This window comes from Jaculus jaculus, chromosome 3, assembly GCF_020740685.1.
Source record: "Jaculus jaculus isolate mJacJac1 chromosome 3, mJacJac1.mat.Y.cur, whole genome shotgun sequence".
In the NCBI taxonomy this organism is placed as follows: Eukaryota; Metazoa; Chordata; class Mammalia; order Rodentia; family Dipodidae; genus Jaculus; species Jaculus jaculus.
The window spans coordinates 66400628-66425563 of record NC_059104.1 but is presented as its reverse complement, the minus strand read 5'-3'; the positions used below and the strand labels follow the sequence as shown (position 1 = coordinate 66425563).

Below are 24936 nucleotides of genomic sequence, written 5' to 3'. Positions count from 1 at the left end.
ACACGAGTTTTGAGAGGACAGAATTCAGCCCAGTATAATTATGGCTTCTGTAGTGTTTGCCTCATGGTGGTATTGCTTTTTACATTCTTTCATTTTACTTTAAATATTGTATTATAATAGGAAGTTTTCAAATATACTAAAAGTATACTAGTATACTTAATTACAGCCAATGAAGAAAGAACATAAAACTAGTTCCTTGAATTTTTTAATCCTTATATCTTTGCATCTTGCCATTTTCCACTTAGTGTTTAGTTGAGAGTTGCACATGTCTCCTTCTCCTCTTCTTTTTTTTTCTGTAATATTTTATGAGAGAGAGAACTGGTACACCAGGGCCTCTAGCCACGGCAATCAAACTGCAGGTGCTTGTGCCATGTTGTGAGCATGTGCGATCTTGTGCGCTTGCATCACCCCATGCACCTGGCTTATGTGGGACTTGGAGAATCGACTATGGGTCCATAGGCTTCACAGGCAGCACCTTAACTACTAAGCCATCTCTCTAGCCCTCTTCCTTTTTTTTTCTTTTCTTTTCTTGGTTTTTCGAGGTAGGGTCTCATTCTATCTCAGGCTGACCTGGAATTCACTATGTAGTCTCAGGGTGACCTCAAACTCATGGTGATCCTCCTACCTCTCCTGGGATTAAAGGCATGCGCCACCATACCCGGCCCCCTCCTCTTCTTCTGAAACTGCATGTCTTTTCTTTCTTTCTTTTCTTTTTTTTCTTTTTTTTTTTTTTTGTTACCAGGAATTGAACCACTGAACTACATTCCCGGCCACCAAGTTGATTTTTTTTTTTTAAATATGTATGTGCATGTGATCTGCAGGCATGTGTTTATTATATATGTGCTATGTGTGCAGGTATGTGTGTGTGCAGATGCCCATGTGCATACAAATGCTAGAGGTCAACACTGAGGGTCTTTTTTGAGTCACAGTATTGCACTGAATCTCGAGCTCACCTATTTAGCTAGACTAGCTGGCTTAAATGTGAGATCTTTCTGTGTCCAAGTACTAATACTCGCGGTATGTGCCATCACATCTTCTTTCCTTTCTTCTTCCTCCTCCTCCTTCTTCTTTCTGTTTCTCTTCCTCTTCTTCTTCTCTCTTTTTTCTTACAATATCCAGAGTGGAACCTGACAAGTGTTCTACCACTGACCTGAGCCCCAGCTGTCTTGCTTCTTGATGGGAAACCACCCCCCTTCTTTCTTTTTGCAGGTTGTACTGTGCTCAAGGTCAGCCCAGTGGCTGAAACACCTGCCTCCAGTGTGATAAAAGAGGCCAGCAAGTGTGACTTGGATGGATTTTTCATCTTAGGTAAGATTTGGAAACTTGTTGGATATGACCAGCTGTCTCTATGTAGGAACATTTAAGCAAACTTTTCCCAAGATCAGAATTAGATTTTGATTCTGCATTGGCCCAGGATAGCTATGAATGTGAACCAATATAGTAATCATAAACTTAATTAAAACATTATGAGATTTTCTTGCAATTATTTTGTAATTTGATTGCTCACTTCTCAAGTGTGAACCTTGTGGATGACACTGTGATGTCTCAAAACCATGCAAAATAAAAGTCTGTATGCTCTTGCAACATGGGCCTTGGGCTGAACACACACATTTTATGTGTGCCCTAAGACAATTCTTTTCCATCCAATATGGATACTGCTGATAGATATTCACCTAGTAGTAAAAAGATGGTTGTTTTTCTTGTATCAAATGCCTTGATAATTGCACATCACTTCTGGAATTAAATGGAAAAGAAGATCCTTGTTACAGTCTGATGTCTGTGTGGTCTCTCAATTATATTTGAGTGAACTTTCAAATGTAATCCTGTCCTTAGTTTTTGTACCTTTTTATTATTTTTATCTGTATGTGTGTATATGTGTTCATGTACATGAGCAGGGACACATCAGTGCCATGGCTTACATGTGGAGGGCGGAGGACAATCTCGGGTGCTGGTCCTGGCTTGCCACCTTGTTTTGGGAAATTTGTTGTTGCTTGTGGCTGTGTATGCCAGACTAGCTGGCCCTCTGGCTACCAGGAATTCTACTGTGTCTGCCTCTTTTCTGGCCATAGGTGCCCTGGCATTACAGACACAAACTACTGTGTGTGGGTTCTGGGGTGCTGAACTTAGGCTGTCACACTTGCACAGCAAGTACTTGTAGCAGCTGAGCAACTTCCCTGTGCTGCCCCTCTATGGTGTTTGTCTGGAATCTCATAACACTGGTTGAGTGAGGGTCGGCTGGCAGGTTCCCTGAGTGTAGCACTTTAAAACACCCTGAAGCACAGAGATACTGAACAGTTTTTGTCTATGATGCCAGGACCTATTTTGTTAAAGGATTTATTTGAGAGAGTAAGCGAGAGAGAGAGAGGATGGCATGCCAGGGCCTCCAGCCACTGCAAACAAACTCCAGATACATGTGTCACCTTGTGCATCTGGTTTATGTGGGTCCTGGAGAATCGCACCTGGGTCCTTTGGCTTTGCAGCCAAAATGCCTTAACTGCTAAGCCATCCCTCCAGCCCACAAGGACCTATTTTTGTGTTCTAAAATTGACTGAGTGAAACAGGCTGAAAGGTCTTACTATTTCTTTCATTTTCCTATAGAATCTGAGAAGCTTAATTATATCACAGGAATATTCAAACACTCCTGCAGTTCTTCTAAGAGGTATGTGCTCCCTGTGGAGGCACACATGGATTCCTGGGGCACTGTGACAGATGTAGATGATTTTGTTAATGGCTTATCTTTGTATTAGCTGCTTTATTATAACAAAATTATCCAGACAACTAATTTATAGAGAAAAGGTTTATTTACCTCACAGCTTTGAAGGTTTGGAGGCATGGCCCTGCTGCTGGCTGAGTTCTTGTTGTGAGTGTCAGAGAGAACGCTCCCACCCTCCTGTCTCAGTCACGCTTCCCGCTGAACTATGAACCTCCACTAGGCTCCCCTCCCAAACGCCCACCACCTCCCTTGAGGCCGAACCCTTGAAGTGTAAACCTTTGGGTGACTCTATCTGTATTCAGAACATAACATCCCAAGGTGCCTATGTTTCATAAAGTGTTTTGTACACATTCTCATTCACAGACAGGCTGGTCAAGTTTCACGTATATGTATTTGTGTATTTATTTTCAAACACCATTTTGTAGACCTAGAAACTAAACTTACCGAAGGACGGGCCTCAGGACAAAATTAACAGCTGTAAGGCAACTTGAACTCTGGTCTTCTTGACTTTAAATCCAGCACTTTGTTCATAACACCTCTAAGTCTCTGCACCTGTCAAAAGTGAAAGGTGCTGTTCACTGGTCGTGGGTGAACTGTGTCGTGTTCGGTCCCCCAGCCAGTGATTGACACGTGCTGTCACACAAAGGGCTCCTCACGGTTTGGAAGACAAACAGTTGAACACCCAAGGAAGATCCCAAATGTATTCTCATGCACATAATTTCCCAGCTTTTCTCTCTCTGTGTTCAAGTGTAATTTGCATGCCAGACTTCACTTCTGCTCAGCAATTAGCCAAAGAGTTGTTCCAAATATTCCGGAAGTGCTGGATGCTGTCAGAAGCAAATTATCAGCTGCCAGTTTCTCTGATCACAGCCGGCTCAGCAGTAAGTACTAACATCAACTGACAATACATTAAAAGTCTTTAAAATCTTCTCTGACCTACCCTGGTCACCTTAGGTTACTTGTGTTTGTTTATATGATTTCTAGGTGTTGGGGGACATTCAAAATGAGTGAAGAAACTCACATGAATTGGAAAGTTATGCACCATGGACTATAACGTTGTTGTTTTGAGACAAAGTCTTGTTATTTAGCCTAGGCTGGCTCTAACAATCCTGCTTAGGCCTCCCCAGTGCTGTACTATAGGTATGCAGAAACATTTGAATCCTAAGTATCTTGTTAGGTGTTGTTTTTGGCTTCTCGGTTATTCTCCCTGCCCCTCTCCCCCACAATAATGATTCTTATTTTAAAATGCTAGGCCAGAGCTCAGCAGGGCTGGTCAATAGTGGAGCAGGAGCTACCCCCAGGAGGTCTCATTTGAAAATGCACACCAGTTTGCTTGTAGGACACACTGCTTTCCGAGAGCATGCTGCCCCCTAGTGGCAGAGTAAGAAACCAGAGAAGGAAAAATTACTCTGGAAGTGCAGAGAAGGGAGGTTGAGTTTTATCAGGGGACCTCAGAAGCTTCAGGATTTGAGCTAAGTATTGGCCACCCAGCACTGTGAAAGCTACATGCTGATGGAAAGGTGTTATTCCCACAGCATGGGTGGGCGGGGAGAAGTACACTTATGGAGTCATGTTGCCCTGCTGAGCAGAGCAATTTGGTGTGGTGGGCTGTGAGTGCACGTGATTTTCATGCCATTACAGCTTGAATGGCAGTGGCCACGTTGTAGAGGACACATAATACTAACTCGAGTCTGGATTAAAAAATATTTGTGTGCAAGTGTGTGTGCCAGGGCTTCTTGCTGTTGAAAACCAATGCCAGACACTTGTGCCACGTTTTGTGTCTGCCTTCACTCTGGTGGATGGAGAACTGAACCTGGGCCAATGGTCATTAACTGTTAAGCCATCTCCCCAGTCCTGAGTAGTTTGGATTTTGACAATAGGAAGGGTTAAGATCTGAGCCATTTAGCATGTATAAGCCAAGGACCCTCTTCACAGACCTGGTACAGGCTCCTACAGAGACAGCTGCCAGACTGCTGCCTTAGCCATGGAAAGGTCTACAATCATGAAGTGTTCCAGGTCAAGATGCCCTCCTTACTGTATTTTGGAAGTCTGGAAATAGTGAGCTAAAAATACTAAGAAGAGGGCTGGAGAGATAGCTTAGTAGTTAGCTGTGAAGCCTAAGGATCCATGTTTGGCTCTCCAGATCCCACATTAGCCAGACACACAAAGGTGAGGCAAGTGCAAGGTCAAACATGCCCACTAGGTGGCACAAGCATCAGGAGTTTGATTGCAGTGGCTCAGGCCCTGGTGTGCCAATTCTCTCTCCCTCTCTCTTTCTCTCTCTATTCCTCTCTCTCTCTTTCTCTGAAATTAAATTTAAAAAAACTTAAAGAAAATACTAAGAAAAGTGATCTCAGTTGTTGCAATTTCTTGGGGTAAATTATAATACAGGAGACACATTTGAATGCTCTTATTAATTACATTTTGGAACTATGCTTGTTGAAGTTATCCCTGACCTTCTCACATGTCATGCAGGTGAGTGGAGGGTATGTCCAAGAGGACTTTGACCCCAGTGTGAATGTAATACAGGAAGTTACACTGACTCCTCGGATCAGAGGTACTGAAGACTGGGCACCTCCAGGATTTCAAATCATACATCATGTGCATCCACCACTCAGGTAAGTTTGGGACGCTGCCTGGAATCCCAAGATCCACTTAGAATGGGTTCTACATGACTCCTCATGGAAGTAACTTCAGAGTGAAGTACAGATTATGCATGAAGACTAGAGGCCAAACACTTTAATCAAGAACCTTCTCCCTACTCCTCCTGGTTTGTGCCTGCTTTGGAATGCAAGCTTGAGAACTATGAAGGGTTGTTGATTGCTCTCCTGGATGTCCCTTGTAGACTATGTCTTTGTCTTCTTCTTGAAGATGCTAGGAGAGCTCTGAAGCTTCTTAGCTTACAGGAAGCTTGCTCTCTAGGCTTGTGAGGCTCACTTTCCTTGCATGCATTATCTTTTCTCTCAGGTTTCCCCAAATCCTCCATCACTTACATGGACAGAAATCCAATATATATTGTTTTAATCATGCCAATTTTTGTTAACCTTAAGCTGTGATTACAATTTGCCACTTGGCTTGTGTTTCCAGGTCACAGTTGAAATCAAGGCACAGTAGTTTGATAGAAAAAATTCCATGTAACCTCTCAGCAAAAATGTTTGATGGTGTTATCTTATGTTATTCATCTAATAATGTTTTTCCATCCATGTGTAGCCTTTCCAAGCATGCCGTCTTGTGTTGCCTGGTTTCCTTGACTGCATTTAATATGTTGCTGGTGATATTCTTAAGTACAGGCAGTGAGAAATCCCTAATGACCCTGTGCTGACTTCTTTGCTGACTTGTTTGTGATGCTGACTTCTGATTTGGGAATATTTGAGACTTTTAATGAGTTCTTGCCTTTAAAGACCCCAATATTTGAACCACATAACATAACTGAATAAATTCTAATGTTTTACTAGAGAAAAAAATGACAAAATTAAGACCTCCAAACCAAGAAAACATACCATGATATAAACTGCTTTTCTAATCAGTGAAAAGTCTTGCATTAACCACCTCTGAAATGTTATGATTATAATTTTCTGTCTTCAGGAGGGACATGGTGGTTGTGGCCCAGAACTTTCTCTGTGCTGGCTGTGGAACTGCCATAGAGCCGAGTAAGTATGAGAGCCAGATTGCTGCTGGTTTTGTGCTGGTAGAGCAAAGAGTAACAGTGGGGGGCAGTGTGTCGCTGTGGTGATAGAGCCTTTGATAAAAATGTAATGGCTACATGAAAGTTGACTCCCCTGTCATGAAGGGCCATCATGACTCCATGGCTGTGTGACCAACATCAAGCTGTCTATCCATTGGCAACTTGGAAGTTCCAGACAGCTCCTGACTTTGGGATTCACACCAGTAGTTTTCTTTCTGCTCCCTGGCTTCCTCCATATTGCCATTCAATAGTCCTCAGTGTTCCCTGGCCACAACATATTTTATGTTACCATACTTATTTTTTGTTGCAGCACATGTTTACTAGGGTACCCTTGTGCTTTACCAACCGGTATCTGTCTCCATATCTACATTATAAATCTTTGAGGGCCAATATGTTGTTGGTTTTATGCGTTGCTTTATCACCAACTTCTACGGGAATGCATGGCTTGCTAGTAGAGTACATGAGTGGCTTGTCAATGAGCTAGCCAGACTTCTCTAAGAGTCTGAGAACTTGGGGTCATCTCTGGGCTGGCTGAGGCCCAGCAAACCACACCTCCCACAAGAGAAGCATACAAGCTTTCCCATTGAGACTAAAAATTCCTTGTTTGCCAGAGAGGAGCTTCAAGAGATCAAAGCTGAAACCAGTAGAGGCCTTCTCTATCACTGGATGATAATGCCTGACCCACATCACCATTGTGACTCATTTTCCCAGCCAAGCTAGCTAGGAGCATGTCTTTGAGTTAATCTGCATGTTCTGATGCCACATGCTGAATCAAATTCACAAGTCAGAAACTACAGACATGACTGACCCCACCAAATTTTGGAGTACTTTTGTAAGTTTATTCACTTACAGAACTGTGTGTCTGCACTTTCGTTGCAGTGGTCAATCTTATAGGCATGATCCTACTCTCATGGAGTCAGTTTGCCATTGTGACGGGAAGATAGAATCTGTATATAAGGAAAGAGAAGGACAATATTGCTGTAGAATTTACAATAAGGGAACTTGATCTGCTCTGGGGGTGGAGATGGGAGTGAGAGGTTTCATTAAGAAGCAGATTATCTCCAAGACACAGAATGTACAACATATACAAAGGGCCTGTGGCGATGTAAACAAAATACAACTAAAAAAGTACTTCAATCCTTCTACGCTTCCTCTGGCTATTAGGAAAATTTTAACTTTATGTTCTGAGATCATTTAGACTTAGAAAATAATTGCAAAAATAATATGGAGGGTTCCCAGGTCCTCTTTACCTAGCTTTCCGCAATGTCAGTATTTTGCACATAGTATAATTTTTGTATCTATGAAATTAGCATTGGTGTAATCTCATTAGCTAAGCTACAGGTTTTATCAGATTTCACCAGGACTTTTTCAGATATCTCATACACTGAATATGACATTTTACCTTTTCATCCTTTTCTGTGTTTAAAACTAAAAATTGTTGGGAGTGGTGGTGCATGCCTTTAATCGCAGCACTCAGGAGGCAGAGGTAAGAGAATTCCAATGAGTTCAAGGCCAGCCTTAGACTACATAGTGAAATCCTTTTTTTTTTTTTTTTTTTTTTTCGAGGTAGGGTCTCACCCTAATCCAGGCAGACCTGGAATTCACTATGGAGTCTCAGGGTGGCCTCGAACTCATGGCAATCTGCCTACCTCTGCCTCCCGAGTGCTGGGATTAAAGGCAATCTTTTTTAATGTATATTTTTTATTGACAACTTCTATACTTACAGATAATAAACCATGATAATTCCCTCTCCTCCCCCACCTTCCTCTTCACAACTCTGCTGTCCATCATATCCCTTACCTCTTTCCACTAGTCACTCTATTACCTTGATGTCATCATCTTTTTCTCCTACTATGAGAGTCTTTGTGAAGGTACTGCTAGGCACTATGAGGTCATAGATATCGTGGCCAATTTCTGTCTGGACAATTGCATTGTAAGGAGTCATACCCTTCCTTTGGCTCTTACATTGTTTCTGCCACCTCTTCTGCAATGGACCCTGAGCCTTGGAGTGTGTGATAGAGATATTTCAATGCTGGACACTCCTTCACTTCTTCTCAACACTGTTACCTTTGGGTCATCTCAGTGGTCACTGCCATTTGAAAAGAGAAACTTGTCTAACCAAAAGTGAGAGTAGCAATAATATATGAATATGAACATTGAGTGAGGGCAGTTTGGTGAGCATAATATATCCATTTAGCCAGATTAGAGCAGGCTTTATATCCCTAAGGCTTATGACCTCCCTGCCATAGGCTTTTTTTTTTTTTTTTGCCATAGGTTTTTGATTAGGTTTTCAGTACCAGGCATGTAATCCCTCCCATAGAGGGGCCTCCAGTCCAATTAGAGAGCAGTTGGTTTCCCACAGGACAGATATGCCACTATTGCACCTGTTTGGTCTGGCCAATATTGAGGCTTCCAGTGTCCACTGTTTATACCACTGGTGACTTCTGTCTCCCATAGGGCTGCATGCAGTGCAGCTTTTCCCAGCTTTCAGTTGGCTGGTCTATAGGGAGGAGGCTTTCAACTCAGCCCCATCTTGATTTCTCAGTGGCCTTGCCACCTAGGCATGTGAAGTCTTCAGCAATAGGGTCTTACCATCTGTTTCCTGTGGGAAACCAAGGGCCTTAGCAATAGCCTGTAATGTTTTAGAGAGAACATTGTCTTCCTTGGCCAACAACTCACTAGAAGGTATCCCATCCCTGGCACTGAAAATTTTCTAGTAACAACCTATGACTTCTGATGTGCCATGATCCAAAAAAGTAGGCTTTCATGTACCTTATTCAGAATATCTTTAATTTTGATTTACCCTCCCCCCACCCTTCTTTTATTCAGTCTCTTCCCCTGGCTTCGCTTAGGCCATTCCACTCCCTGCAATCTGTTCTTCTACTAACATATATACAATACCATCCCTTAAAGTCCTTCTCTCTCCTTCCTCCCTTATAGGCTTTTTCTAGCTTACTGGCCTCTGCTACCAATTTTTGGTTCCAGTTCACACACAAGTCTAAACATTTCAAGGTAGGATCTACATATGAGAGAGAACATATGACATTTGGCTTTCTGGGCCTGGGTTACCTCATCTTAGTAGAATTCTTTCCAGATCCTTCCATTTCCCTGCAAATTTCATTTTTCTTTATTGCTGAATAGAACTACATTGTGTAAATGTACCACATCCTTATTATCCATTTATCTGTTGAGGGATATCTAGGCTGGTTTCATTTCCTAGCTACTGTGAATAGAGCAGCAATAAACATGGTTGTGCAAGTATCTCTATGGTAGTGAGAAGAGTCTTTAGGATATATGCCTAGGAGTGCTATAGCTGGATCAAATGGTAAATCCAGTTTTAGCTGTCTCAAGAACCTCCACATTGCTTACTACAATGGCTGTACCAGACTACGTTCCCACCAGAAGTGTAGAAGGGTTCTCCTTTTTCTGCATCCTTGCCAACATTTATTGTTACTTGTTTTCTTGATGATTGCCATTCTGACAGGAGTGAGGTGGAATCTCAAAGTAGTTTTAATTCACATTTACCTGACGGCCAAGGATGTAGAACACTTTTTAGATTACTATATGCCATCTGTCTTTCTTTCTTTCTTTCTTTCTTTCTTTCTTTCTTTCTTTCTTTCTTTCTTTTTTTTCTTTCTTTCTTTCTTTTTTCTTTTCTTTTCTTTTTTTGAGAATTCTCTCTTTAGTTCCATAGCCCATTTTTTAACTGGGTCATTTGATTTCTTATTGTTTAGTTTCTTGAGTTCTTTGAACATTCTGGATATTAATCCTCTGTCTGATGTATAGCTGGCAAAGATTTTCTCTCATTCTGTAAATTTCCTCTTTGCTCTATTCACAGTATCTTTTGCTGAACAAAAGCTTTGTAATTTCATGAGATCCCCGTGGTTGAAAAATGGTTTTATTTCCTGAAATATATTCAAAAAGTTATATTCAAAAAGTCATTGCCTATGTGCCAATATGTTGAAGGGTTCCCCTACTTTTTCCTTTAGCAATTTCAGCATTTCAGGTCTGATATTAAGGCCTCTGATCCATTTGGACTTGATTCTTGTGCATGGAGAAAGCCAAGGATCTATTTTCATCCTTCTACATATAAATATCTAGTTTTCCTAGCACCACTTTTTGAAGAGGCTGTCTTTTCGCCAATGAATATGTTGGGCATTGTTGTCAAAAATCAGATGACTATAGCTGCCTGGATTAACATCTGGGTCCTCTATTCTGTTCCATTGTTCTACCTATCTGTCTTTGTGCCAGTACCATGCTGCTTTTGTTACTATGGCTTTGTAATAAGCTTAAAATTGGGTATGGTGATACCACCAAACTTATTTTTGTTGCTCAAAATTGTTTTGGCTGTTTGAGGGGTTTTTTTGTGCTTCAAAATGAATTTTTGGATTGTTTTTTCTATTTCTGTAAAGAATGCCATTGGAATTTTAGTGGGTATTGCATTAAATGTGTAGTTTGCTTTTGATAAGATTGAAATTATCACAATAATGATTCTTCCCATCCAAGAACATGGGATGTCTTTCCATTTCCTAGTGTCTTCTGCAATTTCTGTCTTGAGTGTTTTAAAGTGTTCATTGTTGAGATTCTTCACTTCCTTCATTAGGTTTTTTCCAAGGTACTTCATTTTTTTGAGGAAGTTGTGGATGGAAGAGATTCTCTGATTTCATCCTCTACATGTTTGTTATTATTATATAAGAAAGTTACTGGTTTCTGTGTATTTATTTTGTATCCTGCTACATTGCTAAGTGTTTACAGCTCTAACAGTTTGCAGGTAGAGTCTTTAGAGTCCTTTATGTATAGAATCATATCATCTGCAAATAATGGTAATTTGCTCTATTCTTTTCCAATTTGTATCCCTTTTATGAGAGTCTCTTGCCTTATTGCTATGGCTAAGACTTCCAGTACTATATTAAATAAAAGTGGGGACAGTGGACACCTTTGTCTTATTCCTGAATTGAGTGGAAAAGCTTCAACTTTTTCCCATTTAGTATTATGTTGGCTATAAGTTTGTCATAAATAGCTTTTATTATATTGAGATATGGTCCTTCTATTACCAATTTCGGTGGGAATTTTGCCATGAAGGGATGTTGGATTTTGTTGAATGCCTTATTTGCATCTATTGAGATGATCATGTGATTTTTGTCCTTCAGTCCATTTATATAGTGCATCATATTTATCAGTTTGTGTATGTTGAACCATCCCTGCATCTCTGGGATAAAGCCTATTTGGTTGGGGTGAATGATCTTTCTGATATATTCTTGTATTCTGTTTGCCAATATTTTCTTGAGAATTTTTGCATCTATGTTCATGATGATTAGTCTGTAATTTTTGTTTTTTGTTCTGTCTTTTCCTGGTTTTGGTATCAGGGTGATGCTGGCTTCATAGAATTTTGGTAGAATTCCTTCTTTTTCTATTTTATGGAAAAGTTTGAGAAGCATTGGTATTAGTTTTTCCATGAAGGTCTGGTAAAATTCGCCAGTGAATCCATCTGGGCCTGGGCTTTTTTAAGTTGGGGAACTTTTTATAACTGCTTGGATCTCTGTATTTCTTATGGGTGTATTTAAATGGTTTGTCTCATCATGACTTAATTTTGGTAGGTCATATGAATCAAGGAAATCTTCCATTTCTTTCAGATTTTCAATCTTAGAGGTGTTTGTATTCTTAAAGTATGTCCTTATGATTTTCTGAATTTATTTGGTATCTGTTGTAATGGTACCTTTTCCATGTCCAATTTTATTAAGTTTTGCTTCTTCTCTGTTACTTCTGGTCTGATTTGGTAAGGGTTTATCAGTCCTTATTTATCCTTTCCAAGAACCAACTCTTTGTTTCATTGACTCCCTGGATTTTTTTTTTTTTTTGGCGGGGGTGGGGGGAGGGTTCTATTTCATTAATTTCTGCCCTAATCTTTATTATTTCTTCCCATCTACTTAGATTTTTGGTTTGGCTTCTTCTTCTTTTTCCAAAGCCTTAAAGTGAAGCACTAAGTTGTTACCTTGTGAACTCTATATTTTCTTAATATAGGCACTTAGAGCTATAAATTTCCCTCTTAGGATGTCTTCATTGTGTCCCAAAAGATTTGGTATGTTGTATTCTCATCATCATTTGATTTTCTGAATTTACTGATTTCCTCAATGACCCATTCATCATTAAATAGTGTACTGTTTAGTCTCCATAAGTTTCTGTATGTTCTATAGTTTTTCTTATTGCTGATTTGTAGTTTAATCCCATTGTGGTCAGATAGAATATAAGTGATTATTTCAATTTTCCTGTATTTGTTAAAATTTGTTCTGTCTCATAATATATGGTCTATGTTGGGAAATGTTCCAAGTGATGCTGAGAAAAATGTGTTTTCTGTAGCATTTGGATAGAATGTTCTGTAGATATCTGTTATGTCCATTTGTTACATGATATCACTTAATTCAAGTGTCTCTCTGTTTATTTTTTGCTAGGTTGACCTGCAAATTGATGAGAGTGGGGTATTGAAGTCACCCACTACAATTGTGTTTATGACCTTAAGTCTAATAGTGTTTGATGAAATTGTGATACCCCATGTTAGGTGCATATACATTTATGATTATAATGTCCTCCTGTTGGAGTGTTCCTTTATTCAACATAAAATGACCTTTATCTTTCTTCACTAAAGCTTGTTTGAAGTCTATCCTGTCAGATATTAGGATCGAAACCCCTGCTTGTTTCCTAAGCCCATTTTCTTGAAATACCATTTTCAATCCTTTCACCCTAACATAGTGTCTATCTTTTATTGAGATATGAGTTTCCTGGAGGCAGCAAACAGCCTGCCTTTTAATCAAGTCTTTAAGCCTGTGTCTTTTTGTTGGGGCAATGAGGCCATTGGTATTAAGAGGTATTATTGAAATGTATGTATTTATTCTAGCCATTTTTTTTTTGTTTTGTAGTGCTTGCTGTTTTACCTTTCCTATCTTGTTTTAACTGTCATTTGAGTATGTTTATTTTTTCCTGTTTCCTCATATGTGTGCTTTGCTTTTTCTTAAGCATGAAAGATTCCTTCAAGTATTTTCTGTAGGTCTGGCTGAGTTGTCATAATTCCTTTAGCCTGTTTTTGTTGTGTAATGAATATCCTTATTTCTCCTCCAATTTGGATAGATAGCTTTGCAGGATAAAGTAATCTTGGTTGACAGTTGTTATCTTTTAGAACATTAATATATCATTCTAAGTTAGCCCTTCTGCCTTTTAATGTTTGTGTTGAGTTATCTACTGTTATCCTGATGGTCTTTCCTTTATAGGTGACTTGCTTTTTTTCTCTAACTGCTTTCAATATGTTTTCTTTGGTTTGCATGTTTAGTAGTTTAACTATAACATGGTAAGGAGAGATTCTTTCCAGGTTTTGGCTGTTTAGTATATCTGCACTGACATTTCTTTCCCATTTTGGGGAAATTTTTCTTCTATGATTTTGTTGCAAGCACCTACCATGCCTTTGGATTGAAATTCTTCTCCTTCTACTATACCCTGGATTCTCTTATGTTTGATCTTTTCATAGTGTCCTGAATATCTTTACATTTCCATTCATACCTTCCTATTAGGTTGTCTTTCTCTTTGTTGGACTGTGTTAGATCTGCCACCTGGTCTTGTAGTTTAGGTATTCTGTTCTCTCCTTCATCCATTCTACTGGTGAGACTTTCCACAGAGTTTTTAAATTGACTTACTGGTTTTTCAGGCTAGTATTTATGCCTGGTTTTTATTCAGTATTTCTATTTCCTTATTCATGTCTTGTAATGATCTCCTTATTTTACCAAGCTGGTTACCTGTGTTCTCTTGGAATTCCTTCAGGAGTTTGTTTCCCTCTTTAATTCTATTGTTTTATTCTTTGATTCCTTTGATTTATTCTTTTATTTCTTTGAGCATAGACAAAATCAATTTTATTTATATTAATTTTATTATTTGGTTTTCTGAAGTAAGGTCTCACTGTAGCTCAGGATGACCTGGAATACACTATGTAGTCTCCGGGTGGCATCAAACTCCAGATGTATGTGCCCTCTTGTGCATCTGGTGTATGTGGGTCTTGGTGAGTCGAACCTGGGTCCTTTGGCTTTGCAGGCATGTGCCTTAAATGCTAAACCATCTCTCCAGCCCCAGACTCCTACCTTTTAACCCAGTCTGCAATTTGTGTCTTTTGGTTGTGGCATTGAGGCCATTGATATTAAGAGTTATTATTGAATGGTGTGTATTTATTTTTGCTATTTTTCTTGTTTTGTACTTCTGGTTTTACCTTTGCTCTCTTGTATTAACTAGTATCTAAGTATGATCTGTTTTTTCCAGGTTCCTTATACATGTACTTTTCTTTCTTTTTAGCATGGAGGATCCTGTCAAGTATTTTCTGTAGACCTGGTATTGTCTTCAAATATTCCTTTAGCCTGCTTTTATTGTGGAATATCCTTATTTCTCCATCTATTTGAATGGATAGCTTTGCAGGATAAAGTAACCTTGGTTGGCAGTTGTTCTCTTTCAGAACTTGAAATACATCATTCCAAACCCTTCTGCCTTTTAAAGGTTGTGTTGAGTAATCTGCTATGATCCTGACTTGATTTTTCTCTCTAACTGCTTTCAATATATTTTCTTTGGTTTGTGTGTTTGGTAGTTTAATTATAATATGACAAGGAGAGGTTCTTTCCAGGTTTTGTCTGGTTGGTGTTCTGAAGGCTTCCTGTATCTGCATTGGCATCTCTTTCCCAATTTGAGGGAAGTTTTCTTCTATGATTTTGCTGAAAACACCTACTATGCCTTTGGAGTGAAATTCTTCTCCTTCTACTATACCCTGAATTCTTAAGTTTGAGCTATTCATAGTGTCCTGAATATCTTGAAATTCTTATACACACCTTCTTATAAGTTTGTTTTTCTCTTTGTTAGACTTTAGATCTGCCACCTGGTCTTCTAGTTAAGATATTCTGTCCTCTCCTTCATCCATTCTACAGATGAGATTTTCTACAGAGTTTTTTTTTTTTTTAATTTGACTGCCTGTGTTTTTCATTGCTAGTATTTTTGACTGGGTTTTCTCTTTATTTCATTAAATTGGTTTCCTGTGTCTTCTTTGATTACCTCTTTGATTTACTTGAGAATATTTATAATCATTCTTTTGAAATATTTCTCAGGCATTTCCTCTAAATCAGTCTTACTGTAGGTCATTTCTGATGGATTAATATTTTTGGTGGATTTATATTGTCATGATTTTTTGTATTTCTTGTATTATAACGTATAGATTTTTGCATCTTGGATTAATTTAATGCTTGGGTTTTCTAATTATCTGCAGTATCACTAGATATATCAATCAATCTGATGTTATATATCTTCAGGGTAGGTGCATAACATGGTAGGTGTGGCTCTTAAGACTCTCAAAGTAACCACAAAAGTGACTCTAGGTGTTGGGTTTGTCCTGCAATAAGAGTATTCAAGTAGGCTGAGTGGAACAAAATGCAGGCAAACTCTAAAATTTAACTAAACAATATACACATTCAGTGAAAAACAGCACAGAGTATTTATGCAACAGTAGATATTATAACAAACAGATCCTCTAACAAAGTCACAGTCCCTAAGGATGTGTGTTGCTTCACACATTTAATCCTGTCAACTTGGAGGCTGAGATTTCTGGTCTGTAGAGGGTTATAAAGTCAGCTTGTGACTGAGTGAAACCCTTCCCCAACGAATGACAGAAGAGGAAACAAAGGCACCATAAGTCAGGAAGCAACAAATGACAAGCCCAAAATACAGCCTTTTCAAAAATGGAAAATCTGGCTGTCCATCAGATTTAACATAATTTGCCCTGATATGGAAGGTGCAATTAGTACTTCCAATGCAAGCCTATATACCAGGCTTTTCGGCAGGTACTGACCTGGTGTAATCCCAGTTACCTTTTGGGATGGCTTTGGCCTCAGTTGTGCTGCACACCCACTTGGGTTCCTCTTTGTTGTGCTGTGGACTCATGTAGGCTGGCTGGGTCAGTGGGTCGCTGCTCTGATTGTCTGTGCCAGGTGCTGTTTAGGTGAGTCCCATTCCCCAGGTCTCTGGTGCTTGCTGTTGCTTGCACTGGTGGTGAGGGGAGGAGAGGCTGTGGATGGTGGCTGAAGTTCTCCCTCTGGTCCACTTGATCCTCTTCCTCATGAGCTGCTCCATTGGTTCCTGCTATCCTCCCTTCACCTTTCTTGAGTTTGTGAGGAGGCCAGTATGCATGGAAAAATCTCATCATCTGTTTTTTCCTGTGGCTCCGGCCAAGCCTGGCAGCTGTGGTCATGAGGACCTGGTGCTGCTGCTGCTGGAGCCGCTTCTGCCTGCACCTTGGGTCTCTCAATGATCTGGATCTCTCCTACTTCTCAGCTGCAGTTGATAATTTCTTATACACCTCACATTTTAGGAGAAGAGTATATTTTGCTGGGATTTTTTTTTTGCTTTTTGTTGTTGTTGTTGCTTTTTAAAAAAATTTTTATTTATTTATTTGACAGTGACAGACACAGAGAGAAAGACAGATAGAGGGAGAGAGAGAGAATGGGTGCGCCAGGGCTTCCAGCCTCTGCAAATGAACTCCAGATGCATGCGCCCCCTTGTGCATCTGACTAACGTGGGACCTGGGGAACCGAGCCTCGAACCGGGGTCCTTAGGCTTCACAGGCAAGCGCTTAACTGCTAAGCCATCTCTCCAGCCCTGTTGTTGCTTTTTTAAAATTTTACTTTTTCTCCCCTAGGCTTCTTTGCCTGGTTTCTAAACCACCATCTTAACCATAAGTCCTCTTCCTACTCTTGACATGCAGTAGCTCAGAAGTGGGCAGATGGCTACCTTGGCATTTGGCAGCAGCTATTTAGATTTGTCCCTATTTAAATGTGTCCCTGCTATGTCACTTGACTTTACTGTCTTGTGTTTTCATTAATAAACTAGGGAAATAAAAGTCCTTATATCATGGAATTTCAAGCATAGAAAGAAGTAGTATGTAAAACATTTAGCCAGAGTGTATCCAATGAAGATTTGCTCCTATTGTCACCCAGGCCTTGTTTTTTCTTCAGGGTATTACTTGGATAGCATTTGAGAATCTATAGTGTGCAAATAGAGCAGTAGCTGCTTTTCCAGCCAATGTCATTACTTCTGACCGTGAGTGTCAACAAATATGTCCACTAGTATTACACCTTATACAATCTCAATTACAAAGAGGCACATAATAAAGGATAAACTTTATATTTGGTTCATGTTAGATGCTGGTGCTAAGGGAGAGTTACATAGGAGACTTAACTGCATTGTTCTCTTCTTTATTTTTTTATTTAATAATATTCTTATTTATTTGCAAGCACAGAGAGATAGAGATAATGGGTGTGCTAGAGCCACCAACTGCTGCAAATGAACTCCAGATGCTTGCACCACTGTGCATCTGGCTTTACATGGGTACTGGGGAATTGAACCTGGGTTGTTAGGCTGTGGTGGTTTGATTCAGGTGTCCTATATAAACTTAAGTATTCTGAATGCTAGTCTCCCCAGATGATGGCAATTGGAAAATAAAGCCTCCTAGAAGGAGTGTATTATTGGGGGAAGGCTTATAGGTGTTGTAGCCAGTTTCCCCATTCCAATGTTTAGCAGACTCTCCTGTTGCTATTGCCCACCTTACGTTGGCCAGGGGGTGATATCCACCCTCATGATTTTTCCCCTGCCATGATGGAGCTTCCCTTTCAAGTCTGTAAGCCAAATTAAACCTTTTTTTCCAAAAGCTGCTCTTGGTCAGGTGATTTCTGCTAGCAGTGAGAACCTGATTGTAACAGTAATGTTGGTACCAAGAGTGGGGTTGCTGCTAGACACTTGACTATGTGGCTTTGGCCTTTTGGAGCTGATTATCAAGAGGAATGTGGAAGGATTTAAAACCTTGGCCTAAGATACACCTTGTAGTGCTGTAAGTACAGCTTGGTGGACTATTCTGGTCAGAGTTGAAAGACCTGAATGCAGTAAGAACTATGGGCTGACTGTGAGATTTGGCTTATGAGGGTGAGAAAGAGCTTTGCTTGGACTGGGCTAGAAGCAAGTTTGTGTGAGAGGCTTGCTGTTATGGCCGTGTCCTGAGAATTTGTGTATGGTTGCATTGCACAGAAACAGACTGGTGTGAGCAGAGTGATATGGCACAGAAATTAAATCTTTGGGCTGAACCTTCTGCCCATTCAGCTACAATTATATGAGATTAGAACATTTGAGATTGGGCCAGCTGACCTGCACTGAGGCAACAGGAAGAATGTAGACATTTTTAAGGTGACTGAATGCTCAAGGAATAACTTGTTCTTCAAAGTCTGCTTTATTCCCCCTGGATTAACAAGTTGGCACCCTACCTGGTATTGCAGAGTATAAGAAATGCAGGAAAGAGACTGCCATTGAGTTTACAATGCAGTCTTGTGTTTTGGAAATGGCCATGGCCAGTGTAAAGCAGGTTTGCTGGATGCCTGCATGGAGCTCCCATGTAACTGTGAGGGTTAACCATGGTTTGCAGTGGAGACCCATTGGAGATTCTGGGACCATGAGGTGGCTGCTAAGGAGACCTGCCAGCCCTGCATGAAGTTTTCTGAGTAGCATAGCTGGAGGGGCAGAATCGGAACTCCAGAGATTTGTGGCTGGTTAGAATTATTGGACCTGGAAATTAGGCTTGGAACTACAGAGTTTGATGTTTTCCCTGTTTAAATCTTGTGTTGGTTGAATATTTCTTTGCTATGACCAGTGCTATCTTTTGCAGTGTGAGTGTTTATTCTGTGCCATTATGGTTTATTTAAGGGATTGTTTGGTATTATGGCTCATTTAAAAGATCTTGGATTATAGGAATATTTGAACATCATTAGGATTGATAAAAACTATGGGGACTTTTAAAGTTGAATTGAATGCATTGTATTTTATATTATATATGGATATCAGTTTATGGGGGCCAGGGGTGAAATGTGGTGGTTTGATTCAGGTGTCCCCCATACAATTAAATATTCTGAATGCTAGTCTCCCCAGCTGATGGCAAGAGATGGAAGTGAAAGCCTCCTGCAGGCTGTGTATTATTAGGGGTGGGCTTATGGATATTATAGCCTATTTCTCCATGCCAATGTTTGGCACACTCTCCTGTTGCTATTGCCCACCTTATGTTGGCCAAGGGGTGATGTCCACCCTCTGCTCATGTCATCGTTTTCATCTACCATGATGGAACTTCCCTTCAAGTCTAGAAGCAAAAATAAATCCTTTTTTTCCAAAAGCTGCTCTTGGTTGGGTGATTTCTGCCAGCAATGTGAACCTGACTGCAACATAGGCTTTGCAGGCAAGTACCTTAAGCACTGCACCATCTCTCCAGTCCTTGTCCACCTTTTTATCCTGGGTGTTGAGAGCTAGGTATTTGACACAGTGCTCTCTATACTGTTTGTTTATCAAAATATTGTGTTAGAGAGCTTTCAGGAGCAATGGGTATTTGTCTTAGCAAATTCAAAAGTGCAAACCAATCTTTTCCCTACACTCTGGATAGTCTCTGTTAGCTTTTTGGTGGGGATCCAGGCTGTGTGTGTATAATCTTCCTTATTGAGATTCCATTACATTCATCTGTGCCCTTCCTGTGTTCTGCTTTCTTTTTCTTGTTATTTAAAAAATATTGTATTTATTTATTTATTAGAGAGAGAGCGAGAACGGAAATGCCAGGGCCTCTAGCCACTGAAAATGAACTCCAGTTGCATGCACCACTTTACGCATCTGGCTTACATGGGTACTGGGGATTCAAACCTTGTCCCTTTGGCTCTGCAGGCAAGAACCTTAACTGCTAAGCTATCTCTACAGCCCTATTTCTTTTGGGGGTTTGTTTTTTGAAGTAGGGTTTTGCTGTAGCCCACACTGACCTGGAATTCACTCTGTAGTCTCAGGGTGGCCTCAAAATCATGATGGTCCTCCCACCTCTGCCTCCTGAGTGCTAGGATTAAAAGTGTGCACTACCATGGCCAGCTCTTCTGCTTTCTTTACGCTTCTACAGCATGTTGCATTGAGAACACTGTATAGAGCTGCTTTTTGAAGGACACTTTGGTTGCCACTCTGTGTTCTCACTCTCAGTGTTGTGAGGGAGACCTCCATTAAGTCTCTATGCCATGGTGTCACAGAAGTAGGATGACCACTGCATAAGGAGGATTGAAGCGTGGCTCAGAAACATGTTCATTAGTGGAGGACCACCAGACAGGATTGAGAGCTGCATCTGTGCCCCTCCCCTACTCTGGATCTTCAAAGTCTGTCATGAGTTGCATTCCTGTGACTGTCATGGAGCAGGGGTGTTTATCTCCATTATCTGCATTTCTCCTTTCTATGATCCTACTTTTTGTTCATTTTTGTGTTTTTTTTCTCTTATTTTTACCTACTAACAGTGAAAATATGCTGTTTGGAGTTTACAAAGCACATTTCCTTTGCAGGATATCAGTGGACCCAGTTCTGAGCTGCGTTTCGTGGTTGTAGGAAAGGCAGCCACACCTCTGGGCTGCTGTGTGACCCGAGTGACCTGAGGAGTTGGACTTCCAGCCACATTTTCACATCCTAAATTGAATGTTCTTTTTGCTACAGTGCAGTTTGCTATGTCCACCTTCCAAATCCAAGGGTATTTGGAAATGGTTCTGGTTTACAATGGCAAAACACAGTTCAAGGCCCCACGTTGTGACTGGAATTGTCCTGAGGTTGAGTCAGTCTTTAGCATCATGAGCAGTCATCTGAGTCTGTACCTTGCATAGGAAATGGAGCAGGGAGGTTGGCCAGGTGGATTTCACTGTCAAATGCACAGCCTCACTCTCTTGTCCCTCCATAGAGTTTGTAAAGCGGCTGCGGTACTGTGAATACCTAGGAAAGTACTTCTGTGACTGCTGCCACTCATATGCAGACTCCTGTATCCCAGCACGGATCCTGACATCGTGGGACTTCAGGAAGTACTATGTGAGCAACTTCTCCAAATGGCTGCTGGAAAGCATATGGCACCAGCCTGTCTTCAGTTTGCTGAGCCACAACCACAGCCTGTATGCCAAAGCCAAAGAACTGGACAGGGTGAAGGTGAGTAGGTACCACTGCCAGGAGGATATGGGTCCAGTAGGTCAGGTACCCCGTGGCTAGAAGTGCATGTCCCTCCAGTGTCAGAGTGTACCCAGACCCTACAAAAGACCATAGGGGCTGGGGAAATGGCTTAGTGGATAAGGCACTTGCTTGCAAAACCAAAGGACCCAGGTTCAATTCTCCAGGACCCATGTAAGCCAGATGCACTAGGTGGTGCATGCATATGTAGTTCATTTGTAGTGGGTGGAGGCCCTGGTGTGCCCATTCTCTTCCTCTCTTTCTCTCTCTCTTTCCCCCTCTCCCTCTCTGTCTCTCTCCTTCTTTCTCAAATCAATAAGTAGAAAAAAATTAAATTAAAAATAATTAAATACATAAAAGAGACCATGGTCCACGAAATGAATCATCTTGAGGCCCCTCGCCAGCATGGACTCTTTTGAAGGCTTTTATGTTTTTCTGGAAGAAAGCCCCAAGCTATGTATGCATCATGTTCCACAAAACCTGGGAGCATCCAGGATCCACAGACTCAGTTATGAGCCTTACCATGGAGGCTGTTGGCTTTAGTGCCTTGTGTTATACTAGAATAGCATTTCAGCTGACACTGAACTTGGTCATACACACTGCCAGAGTCCTTTTCACACTTCTCTCCCCGTTTGTCTGCTTTCTCATGTTAGGACATCCAGGAGCAACTTTTTCATATCAAGAAGATGTTGAAGACTTGCAGGTTTGCTGACAGGTATGATCATTGGCTGTGACAGTCTGCACCTCTGCCCCCCACCTCCACCTGAACATCCTCCAAGTGTCTCCTAGCCCAGTACCCAAGGCTTCTTAGCTCCATATTCATCTGTGCCTCTCCTTGGAGATGCAGACCACCTCTTTGAATCTGCTAAATCGCCAATGGGAAATTTACCTTGATATGAAGAGTGGAGTGGGCTGGGGATGTGACTCAGTATGGGGCCCTGGGTTTGACGTCCAACACTGAAAGAAACAAAAAGAATAAAAAAGAAGGCAGAGGCTGGGGAGATGCCTCAGTCCATAAAGCAACCACTGTGCCAGCATGAGGACCAGAGTGTGGATCCCAGCACCCATGCCAATGCCTGGTGGTACAGTGGCCCACCTGTAATCCTAGCACATGGGAGGCAAAAGCAGGGTGTTCCTGGGGTAAGCTGAATATTTAGACTCTCTGAGTCAGCGAGCTCCAGGCTCAAGTGATAGACCTTGCCTCAGTAAAATAAAGACAAGAGCAATTGAGGAAAACACCTAACATCACGTGAGCACACATACACAAAATGAGAGTGGGATAAGGATAAAAGCAAAACAACTCTCTAGCTAGTGCCACTTTTAGTCACAAATATAATAACTATGAATTATTTTTTAAATATTTATTTTTATTTATTTATTAGAGACAGAGAGAGAGAAAGAAAGAATGGGTGTGCCAGGGCCTCTAGCCACTGAAAATGAACTCCAGATGCATATGCCACCATGTGCATCTTGGCTTATGTGGGACCTGGAGAATCAAATCTGGATCCTTGGGCTTCACAGGCAAACACCTTAATCGCTAAGCCATCTCTCCAGCCCAATAACCATGAATTGTGATAAGCACATGTAACACAAAGCTTTACCACCTCAGCTACTTTAAGTGTGTGCTTCAGTGACCTTAAGCACACTTCCATTGTCCTTCTATCACGACTGCCATCTGCAGAACTCCTTTCATCAAATTAGCCACTACTTGTTTGTTCCTTCCCCCCAGACCCTGGCAAGCACAAGCCTACCTTCTTTCACTAAGAACTTAACTATCCTAAGTACCTCATACAAGTGCCTGGATTATTTCCCTTCTAATGTTCTCAGGTCCATTCATATGTTGCAGCATGTCAGAATTCCCTTCCTTTTTAAGGATCAATAATATTGCATTGTATAAATATACCACTTTTTCTTCTCCACCCACTGACACAGTTGCTTCTCCCTCTTGAGAGTAATGCTGCTATGAGCAAGAGTGTCTCTACAGCCTGATGAAGCATCTTGACAGAGAGGCAGGAGACTAGCAAACTGGGTGAGCTCATGGCCTCCAGAAACGACTTCTCAAAGTTTGGCCTAATGATATAATTAAGAGATGAGCAGAAATTTGCCTGAACTGTAGTTTTTAAGTAACAGATAACGAGAATCTATTAACCATTCAGTAATAGATACTTAAATTCCTATCAAAAGCACAGTAGAAAATGCAAGCTTCCAATAAAGGGTTAGGCCTGAATTCATTGTGAGAGATTTTTTTAAAATATTTTATTTATTAGAGAAAAAGAGAGAGAGAGGGAGAGAGGAAAAATAATGGGTGTGACAGGGCCTGTAGCCACTGCAAACATGCAAACATGTACCACCTGGTGCATCTGGTTCACATGGGTAGTGAGGAATCAATCCTGGGTCCTTCGGCTTCACAAACAAGTGCCTTAGCTGCTAAGCACCAGTCCCACTGTGGGAGATTTTTTAAGTGAGAAAGAGAAGGAGACTCAAGGAGGTTAATTGTTGTTATAATAAGTGAGGTCATAGACTTTAAAAGTTTGTTTAAAGGTTGATATCAGTTTCTGGTGTTTATTTCATCATGATTTGTTGCTTTTTTGTTTGTTTGTATGTCATAAAAATTTTCACTTTATTTTTTTAATTAAATAAATATGTTAACATTTTTTTTTTTTTTTAGTTTTCTATTCAGCAAATACAGGCAGTTTGGTACCATTATTAGGCTCATCCATGACCTACCCCTCCCCATTGGCCCTTCCTTGTTGAGGTAAATGGGTCGTGCATTGTGGAGTTAGCCCACAGTTATTGGTATGATAAATGTCTCTGCATATCATGACCCAACATGTGGCTCTGACATTCTTTCTGCCACCTCTTCCGCAAAATTTCCATGAGCCATGTTGGGTTCATTTTTGGTCTGTTTCAGTGATGAGGTGTTGGGGGCCTCTGGGGCTCTGGCTCTCTGGTTTGGTAGGAGTGGATTTTTCTCTGTGTTGGTCTCCTTCCCCCTTGTGCTGATATCCGGTTCATCAGGAAAACAGCATCCTTGCTTGTTTTGCCAGTTTTCCTTAGTTTCAGCCAGGGCCCTTTTGAGGTATGATGGGGTGGCTCTCTCCTTAGGATCTGCATCTGAAAAAGAGAAGCAGATTCTCCAACAGAGGGTAAGTTAGCACCAGGACAAATGAGATAACCATTACTTTTTTTAAGAGTTTAATAGGTGTAGGCCCTCTTGTAGCCCATGATTTATGGTAGCTTGATATTGGAGAGTGGGCTTATGTTTGGATATGGCTCTGAATTGTTTCCCAGCTCTAGCTATGGGTACCATACCACTGAGGGGATCAGTTAGCCAAATCAAGAACAGTTGGTTCCCCACCATGGCTGTGTGCCACTATTGCATTTGTGTGGGCATCACAACAGGTTATTTGCTGCTAAGTAGATTGGACCATGAGTTGCTTGGACAGATATTGGTCATTTCCCCCAATCGCCCATGTAGCACCTTCTGGCA

General features: G+C 40.9%; 1 protein-coding gene across 1 annotated transcript in view; it reads left to right on the top strand.

Annotated features, from left to right (window-relative positions):
• Positions 1 to 24936, top strand: part of Rubcnl (rubicon like autophagy enhancer) — a 56182-nt gene that overhangs the window by 20918 nt on the left and 10328 nt on the right. Inside the window, exons 5-11 of the mRNA XM_004665872.2 lie at positions 1210 to 1308; positions 2599 to 2659; positions 3462 to 3598; positions 5199 to 5331; positions 6299 to 6363; positions 21190 to 21428; positions 22100 to 22161. Coding sequence (XP_004665929.2) covers positions 1210 to 1308; positions 2599 to 2659; positions 3462 to 3598; positions 5199 to 5331; positions 6299 to 6363; positions 21190 to 21428; positions 22100 to 22161 — 796 coding nt within the window. The remainder of the gene's footprint in view (positions 1 to 1209; positions 1309 to 2598; positions 2660 to 3461; positions 3599 to 5198; positions 5332 to 6298; positions 6364 to 21189; positions 21429 to 22099; positions 22162 to 24936) is intronic.